Source organism: Entelurus aequoreus, linkage group LG16, assembly GCF_033978785.1.
Source record: "Entelurus aequoreus isolate RoL-2023_Sb linkage group LG16, RoL_Eaeq_v1.1, whole genome shotgun sequence".
Lineage (NCBI taxonomy): Eukaryota > Metazoa > Chordata > Actinopteri > Syngnathiformes > Syngnathidae > Entelurus > Entelurus aequoreus.
The window spans coordinates 19,699,542-19,724,533 of NC_084746.1; the positions used below are offsets into that span (position 1 = coordinate 19,699,542).

Sequence of the window (24,992 nt, forward strand, 5' to 3'; positions counted from 1 at the left end):
AGCGTTTTGTAATAACAAATCTCTAACCAACACATTTTACACAGAAATTACACTATTTTCAGAAAGAAGTACGTCATGCCTGCGTACAATATCACAACAATTGGAAATCATATGGTTATTGTCAGTACTTTAAGAAAACAAAGACTAAAACAAACTACAACCAAAGCTAGCAATGGTTATACTGGTGAAAATAAGTAGAGCATGCTTAGCAGCCTAATGTACGCCCAAAACTAAAGAGAATACATTTTACCGAGGTATGCCTATAGGCTACACAAATGAGGAATTATTTTATCATGTGATTTGGCTGTCTCCATACGTTTCACATTGCCATGAATGTGCTAATGTTGGAACAACATTTCCTCAGCATATCAGCCTATTGACAAGAAAATAGGCACTGACACTACCCATATCCACTTTACTTGTCAAAAATATATTTTGCCCCGTCAGTTGGAGTACACATCGACATACAGGCTAACGCATACTTGCCAACCTTGAGACCTCCGATACCGGGAGGTGGGGGGTGGGGGCGTGGTCGGGGTTGGGGCGGGGGACGTGGTTGGGGGCGGGAGGCGTGGTTGGGGCGTGGTTGGGGCGTGGTTAAGGGCGTGGTTAAGAGGGGAGTATATTTACAGCTAGAATTCACCAACTCAAGTATTTCATATATATATATAATGTATAAAATACTTGACTTTCAGTGAATTCTGGCTATATATATATATATATATATATATATATATATATATATATATATATATATATATATATATATATATATATATATATATATATATATATATATATATATATTTGCATATATTTTATTATATATATATATAATACATTTTGCGAGGTGGCCCATAATACTGGGCTGTGAACGGTGCTGCGCTGCCGCCGCCATGTGCTTCGCTCTCCGTTCATGAATGAGTATATCATTTCGGCTGCTGTGTTCAATGGAGAAGTCCATCCATCCATCCATCCATCCATCCATCTTCCTCCGCTTATCCGAGGTCGGGTCGCGGGGGCAGCAGCCTAAGCAGGGAAGCCCAGACTTCCCTCTCCCCAGCCACTTCGTCCGGCTCTTCCCGGGGGATCCCGAGGCGTTCCCAGGCCAACCGGGAGACATAGTCTTCCCAACGTGTCCTGGGTCTTCCCCGTGGCCTCTTACCTGTCGGACGTGCCCTAAACACCTCCCTAGGGAGGCGTTCGGGTGGAATCCTGACCAGATGCCCGAACCACCTCATCTGGCTCCTCTCGATGTGGAGGAGCAGTGGCTTTACTTTGAGCTCCTCCCGGATGACAGAGCTTCTCACCCTATCTCTAAGGGAGAGACACGCCACCCGGCGGAGGAAACTCATTTCGGCCGCTTGTTCCCGTGATCTTGTCCTTTCGGTCATAACCCAAAGCTCATGACCATAGGTGAGGATGAGAACGTAGATCGACCTGTAAATTGAGAGCTTTGCCTTCCGGCTCAGCTCCTTCTTCACCACAACAGACCGATACAGCGTCCGCATTACTGAAGACGCCGCACCGATCCGCCTGTCGATCTCACGATCCACTCTTCCCTCACTCGTGAACAAGACTCCGAGGTACTTGAACTCCTCCACTTGGGGCAAGATCTCCTCCCCAACCCGGAGATGGCACTCCACCCTTTTCCGGGCGAGAACCATGGACTCGGACTTGGAGGTGCTGATTCTCATCCCAGTCGCTTCACACTCAGCTGCGAACCGATCCAGTGAGAGCTGAAGATCCTGGCCAGATGAAGCCATCAGGACCACATCATCTGCAAAAAGCAGAGACCTAATCCTGCAGCCACCAAACCGGATTCCCTCAACGCCTTGACTGCGCCTAGAAATTCTGTCCATAAAAGTTATGAACAGAATGGGTGACAAAGGGCAGCCTTGGCGGAGTCCAACCCTCACTGGAAACGTGTCCGACTTACTGCCGGCAATGCGGACCAAGCTCTGACACTGATCATACAGGGAGCGGACCGCCACAATCAGACAGTCCGATACCCCATACTCTCTGAGTACTCCCCACAGGACCTCCCGAGGGACACGGTCGAATGCCTTCTCCAAGTCCACAAAACACATGTAGACTGGTTGGGCAAACTCCCATGCACCCTCAAGGACCCTGCCGAGAGTATAGAGCTGGTCCACAGTTCCACGACCAGGACGAAAACCACACTGTTCGTCCTGAATCCGAGGTTCGACTATCCGGCGTAGCCTCCTCTCCAGCACACCTGAATAGACCTTACCGGGAAGGCTGAGGAGTGTGATCCCACGATAGTTAGAACACACCCCCCGGTTCCCCTTTTTAAAGAGAGGAACCACCACCCCGGTCTGCCAATCCAGAGGTACCGCCCCCGATGTCCACGCGATGCTGCAGAGTCTTGTCAACCAAGACAGCCCCACAGCATCCAGAGCCTTAAGGAACTCTGGGCGGATCCCATCCACCCCCGGGGCCTTGCCACCGAGGAGATTTTTAACTACCTCAGCAACTTCAGCCCCAGAAATAGGAGAGCCCACCACAGATTCCCCAGGCACTGCTTCCTCATAGGAAGACGTGTTGGTGGGATTGAGGAGGTCTTCGAAGTATTCCCTCCACCGATCCACAACATCCGCAGTCGAGGTCAGCAGAACACCATCCTCACCATACACGGTGTTGATAGTGCACTGCTTCCCCTTCCTGAGGCGGCGGATGGTGGTCCAGAATCGCTTCGAAGCCGTCCGGAAGTCGTTTTCCATGGCTTCCCTGAACTCCTCCCATGTCCGAGTTTTTGCCTCCGCGACCGCTGAAGCCGCACACCGCTAGGCCTGTCGGTACCTGTCCGCTGCCTCAGGAGTCCTATGAGCCAAAAGAACCCGATAGGACTCCTTCTTCAGCTTGACGGCATCCCTCACCGCCGGTGTCCACCAACGGGTTCTAGGATTTCCGCCACGACAGGCACCAACTACCTTGCGGCCACAGCTCCAATCAGCCGCCTCGACAATAGAGGTGCGGAACATGGTCCACTCGGACTCAATGTCCAGCACCTCCCTCGTGACATGTTCAAAGTTCTTCCGGAGGTGGGAATTGAAACTCTCTCTGACAGGAGACTCTGCCAGACGTTCCCAGCAAACCCTCACAATGCGTTTGGGCCTGCAAGGTCTGTCCGGCATCCTCCCCCACCATCGCAGCCAACTCACCACCAGGTGGTGATCGGTAGAAAGCTCCGCCCCTCTCTTTACCCGAGTGTCCAAAACATGAGGCCGCAAATCCGATGACACAACTACAAAGTCGATCATGTAACTGCGGCCCAGGGTGTCCTGGTGCCAAGTGCACATATGGACACCCTTATGCTTGAACATGGTGTTCGTTATGGACAATCCGTGACGGGCATAAAAGTCCAATAACAAAACACCACTCGGGTTCAGATCCGGGCGGCCATTCTTACCAATCACGCCTCTCCAGGTTTCACTGTCGTTGCCAATATGAGCGTTGAAGTCCCCCAGTAGAACGAGGGAATCACCCGGGGGAGCACCCTCAAGTACTCCCTCGAGTGAATCTAAAAAGGGTGGGTACTCTGAGCTGCTGTTTGGCGCGTAAGCGCAAACAACAGTCAGGACCCGTCCCCCCACCCGAAGGCGGAGGGAAGCTACCCTCTCGTCCACCGGGTTGAACTCCAACATGCAGGTTCTGAGCCGGGGGGCAACAAGAATTGCCACCCCAGCCCGTCGCCTCTCACTGCCGGCAACGCCAGAGTGGAAGAGAGTCCATCCCCTCTCGAGAGAACTGGTTCCGGAGCCCTTGGAGAAGTCTGTTCTACAAAATGTACAGGCAACATACTCCTTCCCCTTCGAACTGTCCTAGGTGAACTGAAATTCTTGTTTCCATTCGTTTTGGAACTTGCAAGCGTATTTCTTCATCTTGCTCGTCGACGGCGTCGCCATGTCTGTAACTTCCTCGTTGTTCTGCTTCGTCTCCTTGTTGTGTGCGCAGTTGTGCACTCTACTCTCTAAAATCCGTAGATGTTATGACGTCATTGGGCAGGCAAGCTGTTTATATTGTGGGAAAGCGGACGTGAGAACAGGCTGCCCCCACTCTCAGGTCCGCATTGAGCTGGAGGGGGCGTGGCCTCCAGCTCCGGCTGAATACTGGGAGTTTGTCGGGAGAAAATTTCTGCCGGGAGGTTATCGGGAGAGGCGCTGAATACCGGGAGTCTCCCGGTAAAACCGTGAGGGTTGGCAAGTATGGGCTAACGGGCATATATTTCCCCCGTTAGCCTATATGTCGACGTGTCATTGACCGGTCTAGCATGCTAATAAGCCTTACCTAGGAGCTAAGCACCATCACACTAAGCATTTGTTGCAGGAACATACTAGCTTTGTTAGACAAGATCATAGACTGTATTGGACAATATAGTTTACATACGAAAGGTCCATTTCCATTTATTACAAGTAATAAGAAAACGTAAATTCCTGACTTACCTGTCAAGGAGGAAATTAGCAAGTTTGGCGTGCAATGAAAAAATCTTCTCCCCCTTCAATCGTCTCCATCTTTCAAAGGCATCCCCGATACAAATCCTTGTTTTGTTTCTGGCTTTGTCATGAATAAGTTGAGAATCGTAACGAGGCCTTTTAGATTTACTAAGGTCTGACATCTTTAGTGACTTCACCAGTTGCAGTAGCCAGACAAAGAGGGCTGGTAACTGGTAACCTGGATGTGACACACTCACAGACTTTCTAATTGGTCAAACGGTGGAGAGCGAGACATCTAAATGAAAACAACAAGATTTCGGGGCTGTACGTCTAATTTTGAAATTAACATATCCCTGCTGAACTACTGTTATCAGAGGTATTAAACATGATTTATTAATGCCTTTTGACATATCAGGGTAATTTAATGATGACTTGACATGAGATTATTACATATGGCTCATTTAAAGATCCCGTTTGCAACTTGCTCAGAGTCACATTTTTCAAACCAGAAAATATAACAAGGACACCACTGTTTGGCTTATGTTATCTTGGGTGGTTCAACAGAACATCGACTGTATTTTCCGGAGTATAAATCGCTCCGGAGTATAAGTCGCACCGGACGAAAATGCATAATAAAGAAGGAAAACAACATATAAGTCGCACGGGAGTATAAGTCGCATTTTTCGGGGACATTTATTTGATAAAACCTAACACCAAGATTAGACATTTGAAAGGGAATTTAAAATAAATAAAGAATAGTGAACAACAGGCTGAATAAGTGTACGTTATATGACGCATAAATAATCAACTGAGAACGTGCCTGGTATGTTAACGTAACATATTATAATAAGAGTCATTCAAATAACTATAACATATAGAACATGCTTTACGTTTACCAAACAATCTGTCACTCCTAATCGCTAAATCAGATGAAATCTTGTACGTCTAGTCTCTTACGTGAATGAGCTAAATAATATTATTTGATATTTTACGGTAATGTGTTAATAATTTCACACATAAGTCGCTCCTGAGTATAAGTCGCACCCACGGCCAAACTATGAAAAAAACTGCGACTTATAGTCAGAAAAATATGGTATATTTCTTACTAAAATTTTAATGGTTTTTACAATTACTAATTGTATTGAGAAAAAAAATAACATTGGCCCGAATAATTTGTATGGCATTCAGGCTTGTCACTCACTGCTGTCCTGTCAACACACACAACGAGCATGTGCACACATACAATAGCAGGCCAAGAGAAGCAAAGAACAATTTGCAGCCATGTTGTTGTTATGATAAAGTATACAACAATGATCCACATTTTTATCAGCACGTGTACGTACGTCATTATGTCATAAAAGCTGTAAGTGGGCGGGATATAATGCTTAAAACATATTTGGAAAATGTATGCCCTCTTAGACAACTGTATAAATGTTTAAAACAGACCATTTATTATGTCTCTTATTCTAAATTAAATTCCTGAACTCATCTCATTTGTGTATGATATTGTATGTGTGATGCACCTATAGCATACATCTTCACACCAGGTTGTGGTAAATTATGACATTAAATCCAAGCAATCAAAGTGATATCAGAATCAGAATCAGAATCAGCTTTATTGTCATTACGCAGAGTAACGAGATTGAGGCCATTCCATACATTCCATATATGTAGTTTATTCTATATATTCTCCTATTCAATGTCTTAACCCCATGCGTGACATCAAATTTGTTTGTTGTTGATACGTATTTTTGGTTAATTGACGCAATCTGACCGGTACACTATTTGTGAGAATTTCAGTTTGGATTTGGCTTTTCGCGTTCACATTATTTTTTTTTCCCCAAAATTGCATATAATTGTTATTATTGAGGGCAGCACGGTGGAATAAGGGTTAGGGCATGTGCCTCACAATACGAAGGTCCTGAGTTTAATCCCGGGCTCTGGATCTTTCTGTGTTGAGTTTGCATGTTCTCCCCGTGACTGCGTGGGTTCTCTCCGGGTACTCCGGCTTCCTCCCACTTCCAAAAACATGCGCCTGGGGATAGGTTGATTGGCAACACTAAATTGGCCCTAGTGTGTGAATGTGAGTGTGAATGTTGTCTGTCTATCTGTGTTGGCCCTGTGATGTTGTGGAGACTTGTCCAGGGTGTACCCCGCCTTCCGCCCGATTGCAGCTGAGATAGGCCAGCACCCCCGCGACCCGGAAAGGGACAAGCGGTAGAAAATGGATAGATGGATGGATGTTATTATTGACTGGATATATGTGTGCCATAACATTTAGTCTTGTTTTATTAACATCTTCACTTCTCTGTTTTGTCTTTCAGGGCCATTTGTTTTGTCCTGCTTTGTTTTGTATGCTTTTTTCTTGATCATCATGCTGTTTCCCATTCCCGCCGTAGACAACCAACTGCTGGTGAGTCTATCTTCTTGGTAGAAAATGCATAGAATGGGATGCTAGGTTAAATGTTTTAGGGGAATAAATGTAGTATTATTTAGGGAGAATATCAAGAGTTGACAGGTTGTGTGACATAAACAAATAATAGATTTATTTTAGAATTGGACTTTTAAAGCACAAAACGTGTTTCCTTTCCTGACCTGACACTCTTCCTTCCCTCAGATCTCGTGTATTCCCTATGAATGGCGCATTACAATCCTCATCATGGTTGTGGGACATGTTGTTGTCTCTGTCACGCTGGAGGTACGCTCGCATCCTCAAATCTCCACTTAAATGGTTCTAGCACATTTTATTTAGAGAAATATACTTACAACTGTTGATCATCATGATTTTGGATTGAATCACATTTTCAAAAACGTCTTTATTGTACATTTGTTTTGGCTACAACTCAATCAGGATTCTATAGTGATTCCCATGTTCAATTTATCACAGATTTTGATCCATGACACCTTATGGAGGATTGTTAAGGCCAAACTAAGTGCAAAGCGGACCACCAAAACACCCGCTGCTAACACCGAACAGGTTGGTGAGATTTTGATTTCTCTTGGTGTGTATTTCTGGTCTTGTCATCCTTGTCCGGACAGAAGGGTGACACGGCAGTGCGGCTGGATCAAAAGAGACGTCAGAGACGCTTTTCTAAACCAAAAGTTGCTTTATTACAAGTGCGCATCATTATACAGGACTGCAGTTCCTGGAGGAGGTCAAGTCAAAAATGAGGCACTCCTAACTTGGAGAAGCCAAACCATCAGTTGTATATTCCTCCTTCTTGTCTCTGTGTGTGTGCTAGGTCAGGAGAGCGAATTGTGACCATAAAGGGGATGTTTGTGTGTAAGTGTTTGGATAGACAACAGGTGCCGGTTGTAACTTAGATTCTGGCATTAAGCTAAACATGTAGTCTCTTCTCACGGATAATGCCATCACCTTTGCATAACCAGGTCCAAATATATTGCTTTTTCTTCCGCGAGAACTATCCAATCCACACGCAAATGTCAATATTAAAGGGCCCTATGTTATTATGTGCCCAAACTGAAATACCTACTGGTTTGCTTTCTCCCAGATGAATATAAAACATTCACCATGTGCAAAAACATAATGAGTTATTAATTCACTTCACTCTCTTTCCCAGCTTTAAAGGCGGTTTCCTACCATTGCTCTTTTTGATTCTGATTGTACATACAATCACCAGACACTTCATTAGGTACACCGACCACTGATTGAGGTTTGTTTATCAATGTTTTAAGAACCCTCAGTATTTGAACAAAAAATTTAGTAAATTAGGTATTAGCGTAAGCTGGCTTTTTTATCTAAGCTATACTGTAACTAAAACAACAACTCACGCTGAATATGTACAGACACACAACATACCGTAGTAAAAATACTGAATATAAGATTACAATAAAAAAAATACAACATTTATTTCTGTGGTTATTTTACACACTGGATGGGGCGTTGCAAGTGAGAGAGAGGCAGGCTTATTTATCATCGTCCATTTCATACTTCAGGTATGTGGGCTTGTATTCAGGTATGTGGGCTTGTATTAAGCCTCAGGGAGTTGAACGCCCCTGCCTTACATAGTTCCGGGTCACCCTTGGGCAAGGTGTAGCACCCGAATGCCCCCCCCATCAGGGTTACGATACCCCCCATGAAACAAAATAAAAGAGGATGCGTTACCCGGCCCGGAGGAAGCCCGGGGCCCTCCTCCGGAGCTAGGCCCGGAGGTAGGGCTCGTCAGCGAGCGCCTGGTGGCCGGGCTAGCCACGGAGCCCGGCCGGGCAAAGCCCGAAGAAGCTACGTGGACACACCATCTTCTCTGCCACGTGGGCCCACCACCCGCGGTCGGAACCAGTGGGTTCGGGTGCGCTGCCAAGTGGATGGCAGTGAAAGTGGAGGCTCTAGACGGACCAATTCGGGGCAGCAGAGGCTGACTTTCGGGACGTGGAACGTCTCTACGCTGGTGGGGAAGGAGCCTGAGCTGGTGCGGGAGGTGGAGCGCTACCGGTTGGATCTGGTGGGGCTTACCTCTACGCATAGCAAGGGCTCTGAAACCACACTCCTGGACAAGGGATGGACCTTGTTCACTTCTGGAGTTGCTCAGGGTGTGAGGGCACAGGCGGGTGTGGGGATACTCACGAGTCCCCGGCTGAGTGCCTGTACGTTGGAGTTCACCCCGGTGGACAAGAGGGTCGCCTCCCTTCGCCTTAGGGTTGGAGGGGGGAAAACTCTGACTGTTGTTTGTGCGTACGCACCAAACAAGAGTTCAGAGTATTCTGCCTTCTTGGATACCTTGCATGGGGTCCTGTATGGGGCGCCAGCAGGGGATTCCATAGTCTTGCTGGGGGACTTCAACGCGCACATGGGCAATGACAGTGATACTTGGACTGGCGTGATTGGGATGGAACGGTCTCCCTGATCTGAACCTGAGTGGTGGATTGTTATTGGACTTCTGTGCTAGTCACGGACTTGCGATAACAAACACCATGTTCAAGCATAAGGATGCTCATAGGTGTACCTGGTACCAGAGCACCCTAGGCCAAAGATCAATGATCGATTTTGTAATCGTATCAGCTGATCTGAGGCCGTATGTTTTGGACACTCGGGTAAAAAGAGGGGCGGAACTGTCAACTGATCACCATCTGGTGGTGAGTTGGGTTAGATGGCGGGGGACACCTCTGGACAGACCTGGCAAACCCAAACGTGTAGTGCGGGTGAACTGGGAACGTTTGGAGGAGTCCTCTGTCCGGAAGGACTTCAACTCCCACCTCCGGCGGGACTTCTCTGCCATCCCTGTGGAGGTTGGGGACATTGAACAGGAATGGGCAATGTTCAAAGCCTCTATTGCTAAAGCTGCAGCTGCGAGCTGTGGCCAGAAGGTCTTAGGTGCCTCAAGGAGCGGTAACCCTCGAACACCCTGGTGGACAGTGGTGGTCAGGGAAGCCGTCCGACTGAAGAAGGAGTCCTACCGGGGTATGTTATCCCAGGGGACTCCGGAGGCAGTTGCAAGGTACCGACGGGCCTGAAGGGCAGCGGCCGTGGCTGTGGACGAGGCTAAGCAGAGGGTGTGGGAGCAGTTCGGGGAATCCATGGAGAAGGACTATCGGGCGGCACCAAAGCTGTTCTGGAAGACCATACGGCACCTCAGGAGGGGGAAGCAGGGAACCATCCAAGCTGTGTACGGCAAGGATGGGACTTTGCTGACTTCAAGTGAGGAAGTCGTAGGGCGTTGGAAAGAGCACTTTGAGGAACTCCTGAACCCAAATACATCAGACACACCCTCCCTGATAGGAGCAGGGCCTGAGGATGATGGGGGATCGACGTCGATCTCTCGGAGTGAAGTCACTGAGGTAGTTAGACAACTCCACAGTGGCAAAGCTCCGGGGATTGACGAGATCCATCCAGAAATGCTGAAGGCTCTGGGTGTTGATGGGCTGTCTTGGTTGATACGCCTTTTCAACATTGCGTGGAAGTCTGGGACAGTTTAGAGGGAGTGGCAGACTGGGATGGTGGTTCCCCTTTTCAAAAAGGGGGACCAGAGGGTTGTGTGCTAATTACAGGGGCATCACACTACTCAGCCTCCCTGGGAAAGTTTACGCCAAGGTACTGGAAAGGAGGGTCCGGCCAATGGTCGAACCTCAGATTCAAGAGGAGCAATGTGGATTCCGTCCTGGTCGTGGAACAACTGACCAACTCTTTACTCTTGCGGGAGTCCTGGAGAAGGCCTGGGAGTATGCCTATCCAGTCTACATGTGCTTTGTGGATTTGGAGAAGGCGTATGACCGGGTCCCCCGGGAGATCTTGTGGGAGGTGCTGAGGGAGTACGGAGTGAGGGGAACCCTGCTGAGGGCCATCCAATCTCTGTACAACCAAAGCGAGAGTTGTGTCCGGGTGCTTGGATGTAAGTCGGATCCGTTTCCAGTGGGGGTTGGTCTCCGCCGGGGCTGCGCTCTGTCACCTATCCTGTTTGTGATTTTCATGGACAGGATTTCTAGGCGGAGTTGTGGCCATGGCGGAGAGGGTATACGTCTCGGGGAGCTAAGGGTTGCATCACTGCTGTTTGCAGATGATGTGGTCCTGATGGCACCTTCGGTTCGTGACCTTCAGCTCTCACTGGATCGGTTCGCAGCCGAGTGTTCAGCGGCTGGAATGAGGATCAGCATCTCCAAATCTGAGGCCATGGTTCTCAGCAGGAAACCGATGGTTTGTACAGTCCGGGTAGGGGACGAGACTCTGTCCCAGGTGGAGGAGTTTAAGTATCTCGGGGTCTTGTTCACGAGTGAGGGAAAGATGGAGAAGGAAATCAGCCGGAGAATCGGAGCAGCTGGGGCAGTATTGCAGTCTCTCTGCCGCACTGTTGTGACGAAACGAGAGCTGAACCAGAAGGCAAAGCTCTCGGTCTACCGAGCTATCTACATTCCTACTCTCACCTATGGTCATGAAGTGTGGGTAATGACCGAAAGAATAAGATCGCGGATACAAGCGGCCGAAATGAGTTTCCTCAGAAGGGTGGCTGGCATCTCCCTTAGAGATAGGGTGAGAAGTGCAGTCACCCGAGAGAGACTCGGAGTAGAGCCGCTGCTCCTTCGCTTGGAAAGGAGCCAGCTTAGGTGGTTCGGGCATCTCGTGCGCATGCCTCACGAGCGTCTCCCTAGGGAGGTCCTCGTTGCACATCCCACTGGGAGGAGACCCCGCGGCAGGCCAAGGACCAGATGGGGGGATTATATCTCCTCTCTGGCCTGGGAACGCTTCGGGATTCCCCAGGAGGAAGTCGCAAATGTTGCTCTGGAGAGGGAAGTCTGGGGGTCTCTGCTAGAGCTGTTGTCCCAGCGACCCGATTCCGGATAAGCGGTTGAAGATGGATGGATGGCATTTCATACTAAAAAATATTTTCACATGTTTAATGATCTTTATCCTTTATCTATCTTTATCTTTGATGATGGTTGCGACATTTGAGCAGTTTGGACTGGGAATATAATCAATGTAAATATCTCCACTGAGTATTTTACAATGTCTGATTTCAATTTGCTTTTTGCGATCTTTTTTCTTTGACACACTGAGGGATCTATACAGAGTACCGGTATTGCTTGGTACTCTTAAGTGCACAGGAAACCAGTGCAGGTGAGCCAGTATAGGTATACATATATAGGTATATATGTATATATGTATGTATATAAGTATATAAAGGTATATACAGTATATATATAGGTATATACAGTATAGGTATATATGAATATAGGTATATAAAGGTATATACAGTATAGGTATATACACTGTATGTATATAGTTATATAAAGGTACTGTATATACAGTATTGGTATGTATATATAGCCACCCATTGGTTGTCAATGGGTGGCTGACCAAATACTTTTTTGCCCCACTGTATATATATATATATATATATATATATATATATATATATATATATATATATATAGGTATATATATATATATATATAGGTATATAAATAAATATATATATATATAGGTATATAAATATAGGTATATATATAGAGGTATATAAAGGTATATACAGAATAGGCATAATGTGATTAAACTTTCTTGTTCTTGTCAAAAGTCTAGCAGCCGTATTGCTTGGTACTCTTAAGTGCACAGGAATCCAGTGCAGGTGAGCCAGTATAGGTATACATATATACATATAAAGGTATATATGGATGTGTATAGGTATATAAAGGTATATACAGTATATATATATGTATATAAATGTATAAACAGTATATATATATATATATGTTGGAGCCAATCTATATTATTTATTTATTAATTGTTTGACATTGAAATCAAATAATGTCAAGAATGATGTTAATGAATTATTGGATGTTTTAGATTTCATTGTGATTGACTGATTGTTTTCAGCTGCTCACGCTCCTACTGGTGAGCCACTTCCTCCTCCTATAATTAAGAAGACAGGACAGCTGGGTGCCCTTTGTCTGTCTATCATGTTGAAGGAGTGAGGAGTGAAACAGTTTGTTTACCGCTAAACAAGCCACGCTAAACAAGCCACGCTAAACTAGTTAGTTTGAAGCCACGCTAAAGCAAGTTATTTTGATTATGTTGAAAGTCAACCACGGAGAATATTTTTTGTTTGTGAAAATAAATTATGATCATTTTGAATCTAGAAATATCTCCGCAAGTGCTTATTAAGGAATTTAGTGAGTCAAACACCTCCTCCTCAAGACTACTCTGCATTACTTCATTTTAATTTTTTCAAAATTTTTTGGAACGCAAGAGTAGCCGTTTTATATATATATATATATATATATATATATATATATATATATATATATATATATATATATATATATATATACAGTGGGGCAAAAAAGTATTTAGTCAGCCACCCATTGATTGTCAAGATAGGAGTTAAACCAAGAAACGGCTAAGGCTGACATACCAATACATGTTTTAATATGTTCTAATAAAATGTTATGATCGACGGTATCGAAAGCAGCGTCAAGATCAAGTAGCAGCAACACGGATGACGCATCAGCATCCATAGTTAGCAATAGATCATTAATAATTTTTGCGAGGGCAGTCTCCATAGAGTGATTTGCCCTGAAACCGGACTGAAAGGGTTCACAGAGATCGTTTGAGGCTAAGTGTTCATTTAGCTGCTGTGCATCAATTTGTTCGAGGATTTTCGAGGAAAAGGGAAGGTGGGACACTGGCCGATAGTTTACCATGAGGTCAGGATCGAGGTAGGTCTTTTGAGCAGAGGATGAATAACCACTTTTTTGAATGGTGCCAGAGGAAAGTGATAAGTGAAGAATATTTAGCACTGATGGTCCTAATATTACAAACAGCTCCTTGATTAGTTTCTCAGGACGTGGGTCATGTTGTTTTTTTTGTCCGATTTACAAGTCGCAGGAGTTCCTCTAATGTTACAAACCCTGTTTCCATATGAGTTGGGAAATTGTGTTAGATGTAAATATAAACGGAATACAATGATTTGCAAATCCTTTTCAACCTATATTCAATTGAATGCACTACAAAGACAAGATATTTGATGTTCATTCATAAACTTTTTTTTTTTTTGCAAATAATAATTAACTTGGAATTTCATGGCTGCAACACGTGCCAAAGTAGTTGGGAAAGGGCATGTTCACCACTGTGTTACATCACCTTTTCTTTTAACAACACTCAGTAAACGATTGGGAACTTAGGAAACTAATTGTTGAAGCTTTGAAAGTGGATTTCTTTCCCATTCTTGTTTTATGTAGAGTTTCAGTCCGGGGTCTCCGCTGTCGTATTTTACGCTTCATAATGCTCCACACATTTTCGATGGGAGACAGGTCTAGACTGCAGGCTGGCCAGGAAAGTATCCGTGCTCTTTTTTGACAAAGCCACGCTGTTGTAACACGTGCTGAATGTGGCTTGGCATTGTCTTGCTGAAATAAGCAGGGGCGTCCATGAAAAAGACGGCGCTTAAATGGCAGCATATGTTGTTCCAAAACCTGTATGTACCTTTCAGCATTAATGGTGCCTTCACAGATGTGTAAGTTACCCATGCCTTGGGCACTAATGCACCCCCATACCATCACAGATGCTGGCTTTTGAACTTTGCGTCGATAACAGTCTGGATGGTTCGCTTCCCCTTTGTTCCGGATGACACGATGTCGAATACTTCCAAAAACAATTTGAAATGTGGACTTGTCAGACCACAGAACACTTTTCCACTTTGCATGAGTCAATCTTAGATGATATCGGGCCCTGAGAAGCCGGCGGCGTTTCTGGATGTTGTTGATAAATGGCTTTCGCTTTACATAGTAGAGCTTTAACTTGCACTTACAGATGTAGCGACAAACTGTATTTAGTGACAGTTGTTTTCTGAAGAGTTCCTGAGCCCATGTGGTGATATCCTTTAGAGATTGATGTCGGTTTTTGATACAGTGCCGTCTGAGGGATCGAAGGTCACGGTCATTCAATGTTGGTTTCCGGCCATGCCGCTTACGTGGAGTGATTTCTCCAGATTTTCTGAACCTTTTGATGATATTATGGACCGTAGATGTTGAAATCCCTAAATTTCTTGCAATTGCACTTTGAGAAACGTTGTTCTTAAACTGTTTGACTATTTGCTCACGCAGCTGTGGACGAAGGGGTGTACCTCGCCCCATCCTTTCTTGTGAAAGACTGAGCATTTTTTGGGAAGCTGTTTTTATACCCAATCATGGCACCCACCTGTTCCCAATTAGCCTGCACACCTATGGGATGTTCCAAATAAGTGTTTGATGAGCATTCCTCAACTTTATCATTATTTATTGCCACCAAAAAATGATTCCCGGGCGCGGCTACGCTGCTGCCCACTGCTCCCCTCACCTCCCAGGGGGTGATCAAGGGGATGGGTCAAATGCAGAGGACAAATTTCACCACACCTAGTGTGTGTGTGACAATCATTGGTACTTTAACTTTAACTTTCCCAACTTCTTTGTCATGTGTTGCTGGCATCAAATTCTACAGTTAATGATTATTTGCAAAAAAAAAAAAAAGTTTATCAGTTTGAACATCAAATATGTTGTCTTTGTAGCATATTCAACTGAATATGGGTTGAAAAGGATTTGCAAATCATTGTATTCCGTTTATATTTACATCTAACACAATTTCCCAACTCATATGGAAACGGGGTTTGTATTTCTTCAAAAAGAGAGAGACTATTTTGGAGGGCAATATCCGTCGTACATACATTCGTATCTGCGTTAATGGAACCCAGTTGGAGCTGGGATGTGTTATCATGAATCTTCTTTCTAATAAATTTTTCTAATAAAAATTTCCATGAAGTCATCAGCCGAGTGGGTGGAGTTACTGGGGGATTCCCTTGTTGGGTTCGCGATACTACTGTACTGAACAAATATTTGATCATTTTTATTGAGGCGAATGAGATTGGAGTAGTAATTTGTTTTAGCTAAGGTAAGTGTGTGTTTATAAGGTATTAAAACTATCATTCCATGCTTGTTGGAAAACCTGAAGTTTAGTCGCACGCCATGCGTTCCAGCTTTCTACATGATAGTTTTAAGAGTTCTGTGAACCAGGGGGTACGCCTTTTAGGGGCCTTTTTTTAGCTTTAGGGGTGCTATACTATCAATGGCGTCGCGCAGGGCACCGTTGAAGTTCAGATTCAGAAGCACTTTATTAATCCCCGAGGGGAAATTAGATTTTCAGTGAGGTTGTTAGTGAGGTTATCGATAGAGCCGACATAATTTGGGAATGTTGCCATTACTGAGGCAGTAGGCCAGCAAGAGTCGTAGTTGTGACAGCATTAATGTTGCGGCTGCTAAAGCATTGGTTATTTGTAGCTTGTTGACAATGAGTCAGAACTTCAACTGTTATAAGGCAATGATTGGACATCACTTTATTGTACGGGAGTACCATAACTTTGGAGATGCTGACACCTTGGACAAGGACTAGTTCTATCCTGTTACCGATCCGATGCGTGGGTTAATTTATTACTTGTGTAAGATCACAGCTATTAATTATAGTCTGGAGCGCCACGAACGGAGGGTCTGACAGGATATTCATATGGACATTATAATTATATTATCTGCGTGCGTTACTAGATCTCATGCGAGATCCACCCAGGAATCGGGTCAAATGAATTCCCTCCCTACTGTATGGCTATTAGTATTTTCTTTTTATATCGCTGATTGTCATAATCATGACATGCACGCGCTGTCACATTCACTTAGGTGCTGCTGCAACACCTAAAAACATGTGTAGGGCCTGATATCAGCTTGGATTAATCCCAAATAAGAAAGCAACACCACACCACAGTTTGTAACAACAATATTTCCTCCACCAAAGTCCCTCAAACCCTCGTATGCTAATAAAAGTTAGTCAGGTTAAAATGAATGTGTATTAATTGCGACTGCCACAAGTTTGCTTCATGAACCGTGCTCTTGGCGATCCAGTAATCCAAAGGCCAAGATTATTCCACAAAAAAAAATTGAAGTAATATAATAATCCATAAAGATGCTCTAAAGAAAGATGGCATCCCCTGACAGCGGTTCTCTATAGTCGCCGTCTGACGTCACTCCATTGCGCCGCGTTTGCATGCCATCAAAACACACCTTGCTTAAATGCAAACCCACCTAACATGCAAATATATGTATTGATTTATATGATATATTAGATATCATATATTACGTTTGTGCTCTGCACATGAATGCCACACATAAATCTTATTGCCAGCTGAGAGTAATTGTAATGAATAGAAACACAGTGAGGGATCTGACGACACAACAACTGCATTGCACCTTGCACTGCAAACATAGTTGACTTGTGTAGACTTAAAAAGCAGCTGTTGATAAAAGACTCCACTGCTAGGAGATTTTACATGAAGTTGGTAGCGTATAACCTCTTGTGCTAAAAAGAAAAAATGGACAAATAAAATAAATTATTTTACATCTCAGTGAACTGAGTACAGATGAATACACGCATCGATCAGGAATATCGATGTTTGTTTCAATAATTCTCTACCAATACATTTTACAGGTGCCAAGTGTCCAGGACGGTGATAACAAATAGAAATGTGGTTGGTCTCCACCAACCACATTTAGTGTTCCTCTAAAAAGCATGTACATATTAACACTAGAATGAGGCACCAAAGCTAGTCTTTCTTCTTCCGACATCAGTGTCTTTATTTCACAATTACGAAAACAGATAACTCTTCCCTCGATCACATGTCTGTCTCAATATGAAATGGTTGGCTCTCAAATAAACTAAACATAGTACATAAAACAAAAATTACAGTGTGTATTTATCATTTATCCGCTCACATTCACATTGAAATACACAAATTAAATTCACCTTCTTTGAAGTGGAAGTGCTCATTTGCGGTCTTTTTCTAAAGCTATTTTACATTGTGCATTAATACAGTTTTGTTCATGAAATGCCACGATCAAAATGATTTACCAGTCAAAGACAGCTTCTCTCATGAAGACATTAAATAAATATACAGTAACAGACCTGAACTTCAGTGAATGATTTGTCCGCATCATACATCAAACATCATTTTATAAATTTTTCTACACTTTAAAGGCCTACTAAAACCCACTACAACCGACCACGCAGTCTGATAGTTTATACCGTAATTTCCGGACTATAAGCCGCACCTGACTATAAAGCCGCACCAGCTAAATTTAGGGGAAAATACAGATTGCTCCATATATAAGCCGCACCCGACTATAAGCCGCAGGGTTTTCATGTGTAATTACCGTAGTATATAGGGGTTCCTGTTACCACGGAGGGGATTGTCGGGACAGAGATGACTGTTTGGGAACGCAAAGTGTCCCATTTATTAACAATAAATATTTCAATCATTCAATCAAACTTTCACATCTTTGACATGGCGAACAGCATTCGTGCAGAGTACAAATAATACAACGGTGCAAAGTAATACAAAGTGCTCGCCTGTACGTTATCAAAATAACCAGCCTACCGGTATATGAAAAGTCAGTCTTTAATCATTGTGTCATCGTCTTCCTCCTGTGTACTAAAACCACCGAAATCCTCTTCGTCGGTGTCGGAGAAGAACAGGCCATAAATAAGCCGCACCGTTGTATAAGCCGCAGGGACCAGAACGAGGGGAAAAAGTAGCGGCTTATAGTCCGGAAATTACGGTATATCAATGATGAAATCTTAACATTGCAACACATGCCAATACAGCCGGGTTAACTTATAAAGTGCAATTTTAAATTTCCCACCACACTTTCGGTTGAAAACGTCTAGATATGATGACGTATAGGCGTGACGTAAACGGTTGATAGAAGTATTGGTACCCCATTGAATACAATACAAAAAAGCTCTGTTTTCATTTCAAAATTCCACAGTATTCTGGACATCTGTGTTGGTGAATCTTTTGCAATTTGTTTAATGAACAATGGAGACTGCAAAGAAGAAAGTTGTAGGTGGGATCGGTGTATTAGCGGCAGACTACAGCAACACAACCAGGAAGACAGAGATGGATAGCAGACGCGTTAGCCGCCGAACTCAACTTAAATTTTCTCCATCTCGCCGACCGCATCTGTGATCGGGTGAAGTCCTTCGTCGCACCGTCGATCGCTGGAACGCAGGTGAGCACGGGTGTTGATGAGCAGATGAGGGCTGCCTGGCGTAGGTGGATAGCTAATGTTTTTAGCACAGCTTGTGAGGTCCGGTTGCTAAGTTAGCTTCAATGGCGTCGTTAGCAACAGCTTTGTTAACCTTCGCCAGGCTGGAAAACATTAACCGTGTATTTACATGTCCATGGTTTAATAATATTGTTGATCTTCTGTCTATCCTTCCAGTCAGGGATTTATTAATTTTGTTTCTATACGCAGTTAAGCACGATGCTATTACGTTAGCTCCGTAGCTAAAGTGTTTCGTCGATGTATTGTCATGCAGATAAAAGTCACTGTGAATGTCCATTTCGCGTTCTCGACTCTCATTTTCAAAAGGATATAGTATCCGAGGCGGTTTAAAATACAAATCCGTGATCCACAACAGCAAAAGGAGAGAGTGTGGAAGCCAATGAGCCAGCTTGTACCTAAGTTACGGTCAGAGCGAAAAAAGATATTTGTCTTGCACTGCATTCTAGTCCTTCACTCTAACGTACCTCATCCACGAATCTTTCATCCTCGCTCAAATTAATGGGGTAATAGTCGCTTTCTCGGTCCAAATCGCTCTAGCTGCAATGAAAACAATAGGAAAATGTGAGGAGCCTTTCAACTGACTATGTCACACTACTTCCGGTAGGGGCAAGGCTTTTTTTATCAGATACCAAAAGTTGCGATCGTTATCGTCATTGTTCTCTACTAAATCCTTTCAGCAAAAATATGGCAATATCGCGAAATGATCAAGTATGACACATAGAATGGATCTGCTATCCCCGTTTAAATTTAAAAAATTCATTTCAGTAGGCCTTTAAACTATACACAAGTCACTTTATCAAACTTCCAATCACACAATTTACACACATATTTCCGATATTTAGTGCCAAAGTAAACATCATTCTCTCGATGCCGTGTGTTTCTACACATGGCCGTTGCCATTTTACTACACAGTCGTTTGCCGCGACATTTCAAACAAAGAACTTGTCAAACAAAATTATTAACTCAACATTTTACATCTATAATCTGAAACAGAGCTCATCAAACTTGTCATAAAACATTTCCCTTCATGAAATTAAAACAGCAGGTAAATATTAACACTGGAATTATGCACCGAAGCTATTCTTTCTTCTTCCAACATCTGTCTGGTGAGGAGGCGGAAGTGCCCCTCAACCATAAGAGTCTAAGGGCACGCGGAAACCGCTAACACTTTGGTTACGCCCTTCCTTTTCCCAGTAATAATGTTTCATTTCACGCCAAATATTGCAATAATTACCCCCGGTCCTCACAACAATATTAGACCATAATAGTCTTTGAAAAATAAAATATTACACAATGGAAATGCATGACCATCAGTAATCAACATAAATTGAAGTGTTAGTCTCATTTTGAGTAGAGATGTCCTATAATGGCTTTTTTGCCGATATCCGATATTCCGATATTGTCCAACTCTTAATTACCGATTCCGATATCAACCGATACCGATATATACAGTCGTGGAATTAACACATTATTTTGCCTAATTTTGTTGTGATGCCGCGCTGGATGCATTAAACAATGTAACAAGGTTTTCCAAAATAAATCAACTCAAGTTATGGAAACAAATGCCAACATATCACTGCCATATTTATTATTGAAGTCACAAAGTGCATTATTTTTTTTAACATGCCTCAAAACAGCAGCTTGGAATTTGGGACATGTTCTCCCTGAGAGAGCATGAGGAGGTTGAGGTGGGCGGGGTTGGGGGAGGGTGGGGTTGTTGTGGGGGGTGGGGGGGGTAGGAGGTAGCGGGGGGTGTATATTGTATCGTCCCCGAAGAGTTAGTGCTGCAAGGAGTTCTGGATATTTGTTCTGTTGTGTTACGGTGCGGATGTTCTCCCGAAATGTGTTTGTCATTCTTGTTTGGTGTTGGTTCACAGTGTGGCGCATATTTGTAACAGTGTTAAAGTTGTTTATACGTCACCTTCAGTGTGACCTGTATGACTGTTGACCAAGTATGATTTGCATTCACATGTGTGTGTGAAAAGCCGTAGATATTATGTGATTGGGCCGGCATGCAAAGGCAGTGCCTTTAAGAGTTATTGGCGCTCTGTAATTCTCCCTACGTCCGTGTATCAGTCCGTACAGCGGCGTTTTAAAAAGTCATAAATTTTACTTTTTGAAACCGATACCGATAATTTCCGATATTACATTTTAAAGCATTTATCAGCCGATAATATCTGCAATCCGATATTATCGGACATCTCTAATTTTGAGTATACCACATATACATCCCTAGACGCAGAGCCACCAGAATAGTCAGCCTCCCACTTGGGTTTGAGGCTTAAGTTAAAAAGTTAAGTTAAAGTTAAAGTACCAATGATTGTCACACACACACTAAGTGTGGTGAAATTTGTCCTCTGCATTTGACCCATCCCCTTTTTCACCCCCTGGGAGGTGAGGGGAGCAGTGGGCAGCAGCGGTGCCGCACTCGGGAATCATTTTTGGTGATTTAACCCCCAATTCCAACCCTTGATGCTGAGTGCCAAGCAGGGAGGTAATGGGTCCCATTTTTATAGTCTTTGGTATGACTCGTGAACCAGAAATAAAAAGACTGACATTGTCCTTGCATCTTACAATTAAGCAGCTGGTGGGTAATAAATACTTACAGTATACACATGTTTTAGGGCACAACAAAAGACTAAATTCCTCTTAATGGCAAAAACTATTGCCTGACTACGCATCAAATTGCAACTGAATGCAAAGTCTACCATATAATACTTGCAAATGATACACAGAAGTGTAAGAAAACAAGATAAAATAACTGGACAGCCCAGTTATCGTAATCAGCTCATTGTTAAAGGTTAAAAAAATAAGAGACTTTATCATTAAATAAATTAACATTTACTAACACATTAATCCATAAAGAAATACAGAAAATTGGTCCCTTTGGGTATCGGTATTAATTCCCAGGTACCGGGAATTCAATGACGTGGCAAAAGGTTCTACAATATTCTAAAGCAGTGGTCCCCAACCTTTTTGTAACTGCGGACCGGTCAACGCCTGACAATTTTACCACGGACCGGGGGGTGGGGGGAGGGGGATGGGCAGGGGGGTGGAGGAATGATGGGCGACGGGGAGGCGGGCGTTGATTGTTACGAAATAATAACAAACGTGAATCCACTGTGTACTCAGCCCATTACATACATTAAAGGCCTACTGAAACCCACTACTACCAACCACGCAGTCTGATAGTTTATATATCAATGATGAAATCTTAACATTGCAACACATGCCAATACGGCCGGGTTAACTTATAAAGTGCAATTTTAAAATTCCCGCCACACTTCCGGTTGAAAAACTCCTTTGGATATGATTTATGCGCGTGACGTCACAAAAGCAACGGAAGTGGTTGGACCCCATCGGACCCGATAGAAAAGCCTCTTTTTTTCTTTGACAAAATTCCACAGTATTCTGGACATCTGTGTTGGTGAATCTTTTGCAATTTGTTTAATGAACAATGGAGACTGCAAAGAAGAACGTTGTAGGTGGGATCGATCGGTGTCTTAGCGGCTAAGTACAATACTGTAATATCTGTGATATTTGCATTAGTGTACTGTGTCTTTAAGGGTTTGGGGAACGCGCATGCGCGAGTGAGTTGGCGGAGAACTTGAGTGTGTGTGAGCGTGACTTTTGGCTAACAGCAGCTCGTGTATGTGTGTGCGTTACTTTTTGAACTACAACCAGTTACCGCTTGTTAATAAAGCGATTGAGCAATTTGTTTAATGGACAATGGAGACTGCAAATAAGAAAGTTGGAGTCGGTGGAGCGGCAACACCAACACCAGGAGGTTGTGTTGTGTTTTGAGCAGGATAACAGACGCACTACGGTGAGTCTAGCTTTGGCTTCCAAACATTTGATCGATTGCCCGTACGTGCGTGTCGATATGTGCATGTGACGTACGTAACTTTGGGGAAATATATGTTTCTTGCCGACTCTGATGGCGGCCGGGGTGTCATCAAAAGCGTACAACGCCCGCCGCCGCATCTAAGTTAGCTACGCAGCTAGGTTAGCTTCTGTTTTTTTAGTTTCGCCAAGCGGAATGTTATTAATCGTGTATTTACATGTTCATGGTTTAATAGTATTATTGATCTTCTGTCTATCCATCCAGTCAGGGTTTTTTTTAAATTTAGTTTCTATCTGCATTTGAGACTGGCCCTATCACGTTGGCTACGTTGCTAGGTTAGCTTCTGTTTTTTTAGCTTCGCCAAGCGGAATATTATTAATCGTGTATTTACATGTTCATGGTTTAATAGTATTATTGATCTTCTGTCTATCCATCCAGTCAGGTTTTTTTTATTTAGTTTCTATCTGCATTTGAGACTGCTGCTATAACGTTGGCTACGTAGCTAGGTTACTTCTATTTTTTTTTAGCTTCGCAAAGCTGAATTATTAATCGTGTATTTAATGTTCAGTCACTGTGAATGTCCATTTCGCGTTCTCGACTCTCATTTTCAAGAGGATATAGTATCTGAGATGGTTTAAAATACAAATCTGTGATACACAATAGAAAAAGGAGAGAGTGTGGAATCCAATGAGCCAGCTTGTACCTAAGTTACGGTCAGAGCGAAAAAAGATACGTCCATCACTGCCTCTCAAGTCCTTCACTGTAACGTTCCTCATCTACGAATCTTTCATCCTCGCTCAAATTAATGGGGTAATCGTCACTTTCTCGGTCCGAATCTCTTTCGCTCCATTGTAAACAACGGGGAATTGTGAGCAGCACTACAGCTTGTGACGTCACGCTACTTCCGGTACAGGCAAGGCTTTTTTTATCAGCGAGCAAAAGTTGCGAACTTTATCGTCGATTTTCTCTACTAAATCCTTTCAGCAAAAATATGGCAATATCGCGAAATGATCAAGTATGACACATAGAATGGATCTGCTATTCCCGTTTAAATAAAAAAATTTCATTTCAGTAGGCCTTTAAAAATCAAGTGGAAAAATATATAAATGATAACAACCAGCAATTCCACACTACTTTCTTTATAAATGTTATTTTTCAACAGCTGAAATAAAGTTGCCCGTTTGAACCGTCAAATAAGCCCCCTGCATGTTTGTGTGCCAGAGACTCTCAAGCTCTCCTCCTCTCCTCTCCTCTCCCCTCTCCCTCGCCTGCCTCTGTTGGCGACCACTGTAACACTCTCTGATTTTGGTTGCTAGGGTAACGTTTAAATGCCTTCAAAATAAGATGCAGATAAAACCTTAAAAACAAATATAAAGTGCATGAGAAGTTTAACTCACCGTAATGCTAAATCAATGGGAGCCCTGAGTTTGTTTCTCTGCAAAAAGACGGTCCTAACTGGGGGTAATGGGAGACAAATACACCCCAAGTGTGTTGCTTATGTCCAGTCTGCTCCATTGTTTTGTTTTGGTGGCTGTCACTGCAGAAAATCCCGTTTCACAGACATAGGATGTCAGAAATGGCAACAGGGTTTTCAGTGCTGTGGTGGCAATCTCGGGGTATTCTGCCATGACTTTAATCCAGAACATTGTTGTCTCAAACACACGTTTAAGGCTGCCGTCATTTGAGATCTCCAGCAGTTCATCTTCTTGCACAGGCATGCGTGATTCACCTGAGTTGTCAACAAATGGGTCGCGGATCCATTCCTTGGCAGTTCGTGGGTCCTTTGAAGTTGGGAAGTAGCGCTCGAACTCTTTTAAAAGCACAGACAGGTGATCGTGCACCAGCTTGGTGAATAAAGGCGCAGGCTCAGTCTAACACAAAATCCCCGCTAATGTTTGAGAGCCGGTCGCCGCATATTATGCTGAGTGGGCTTGGTGTGTGGTAATCACCTGTTGCGATAAATCCATATTTCAAGTATGGCTCCTGGTATTGTCTATTAAAAGCTTTCTTTTTGTTAGAAGTCGTAGGCTGTTCTTCTCTCTTTTCGATGTGCCTTTTCCCCTTCACAAAGAAACTTTCCAAAGATGTCTGTTTTTTACTTA

At 43.7% G+C, this 24,992-nt stretch overlaps 1 protein-coding gene across 1 annotated transcript in view; it reads left to right on the plus strand.

Annotated features, from left to right (window-relative positions):
* LOC133630685 (polyamine-transporting ATPase 13A3-like) overlaps nt 1–24,992 on the plus strand; it is a 139,640-nt gene that overhangs the window by 110,683 nt on the left and 3,965 nt on the right. Inside the window, exons 29-31 of the mRNA XM_062022327.1 lie at nt 6,782–6,870; nt 7,075–7,155; nt 7,345–7,434. Coding sequence (XP_061878311.1) covers nt 6,782–6,870; nt 7,075–7,155; nt 7,345–7,434 — 260 coding nt within the window. The remainder of the gene's footprint in view (nt 1–6,781; nt 6,871–7,074; nt 7,156–7,344; nt 7,435–24,992) is intronic.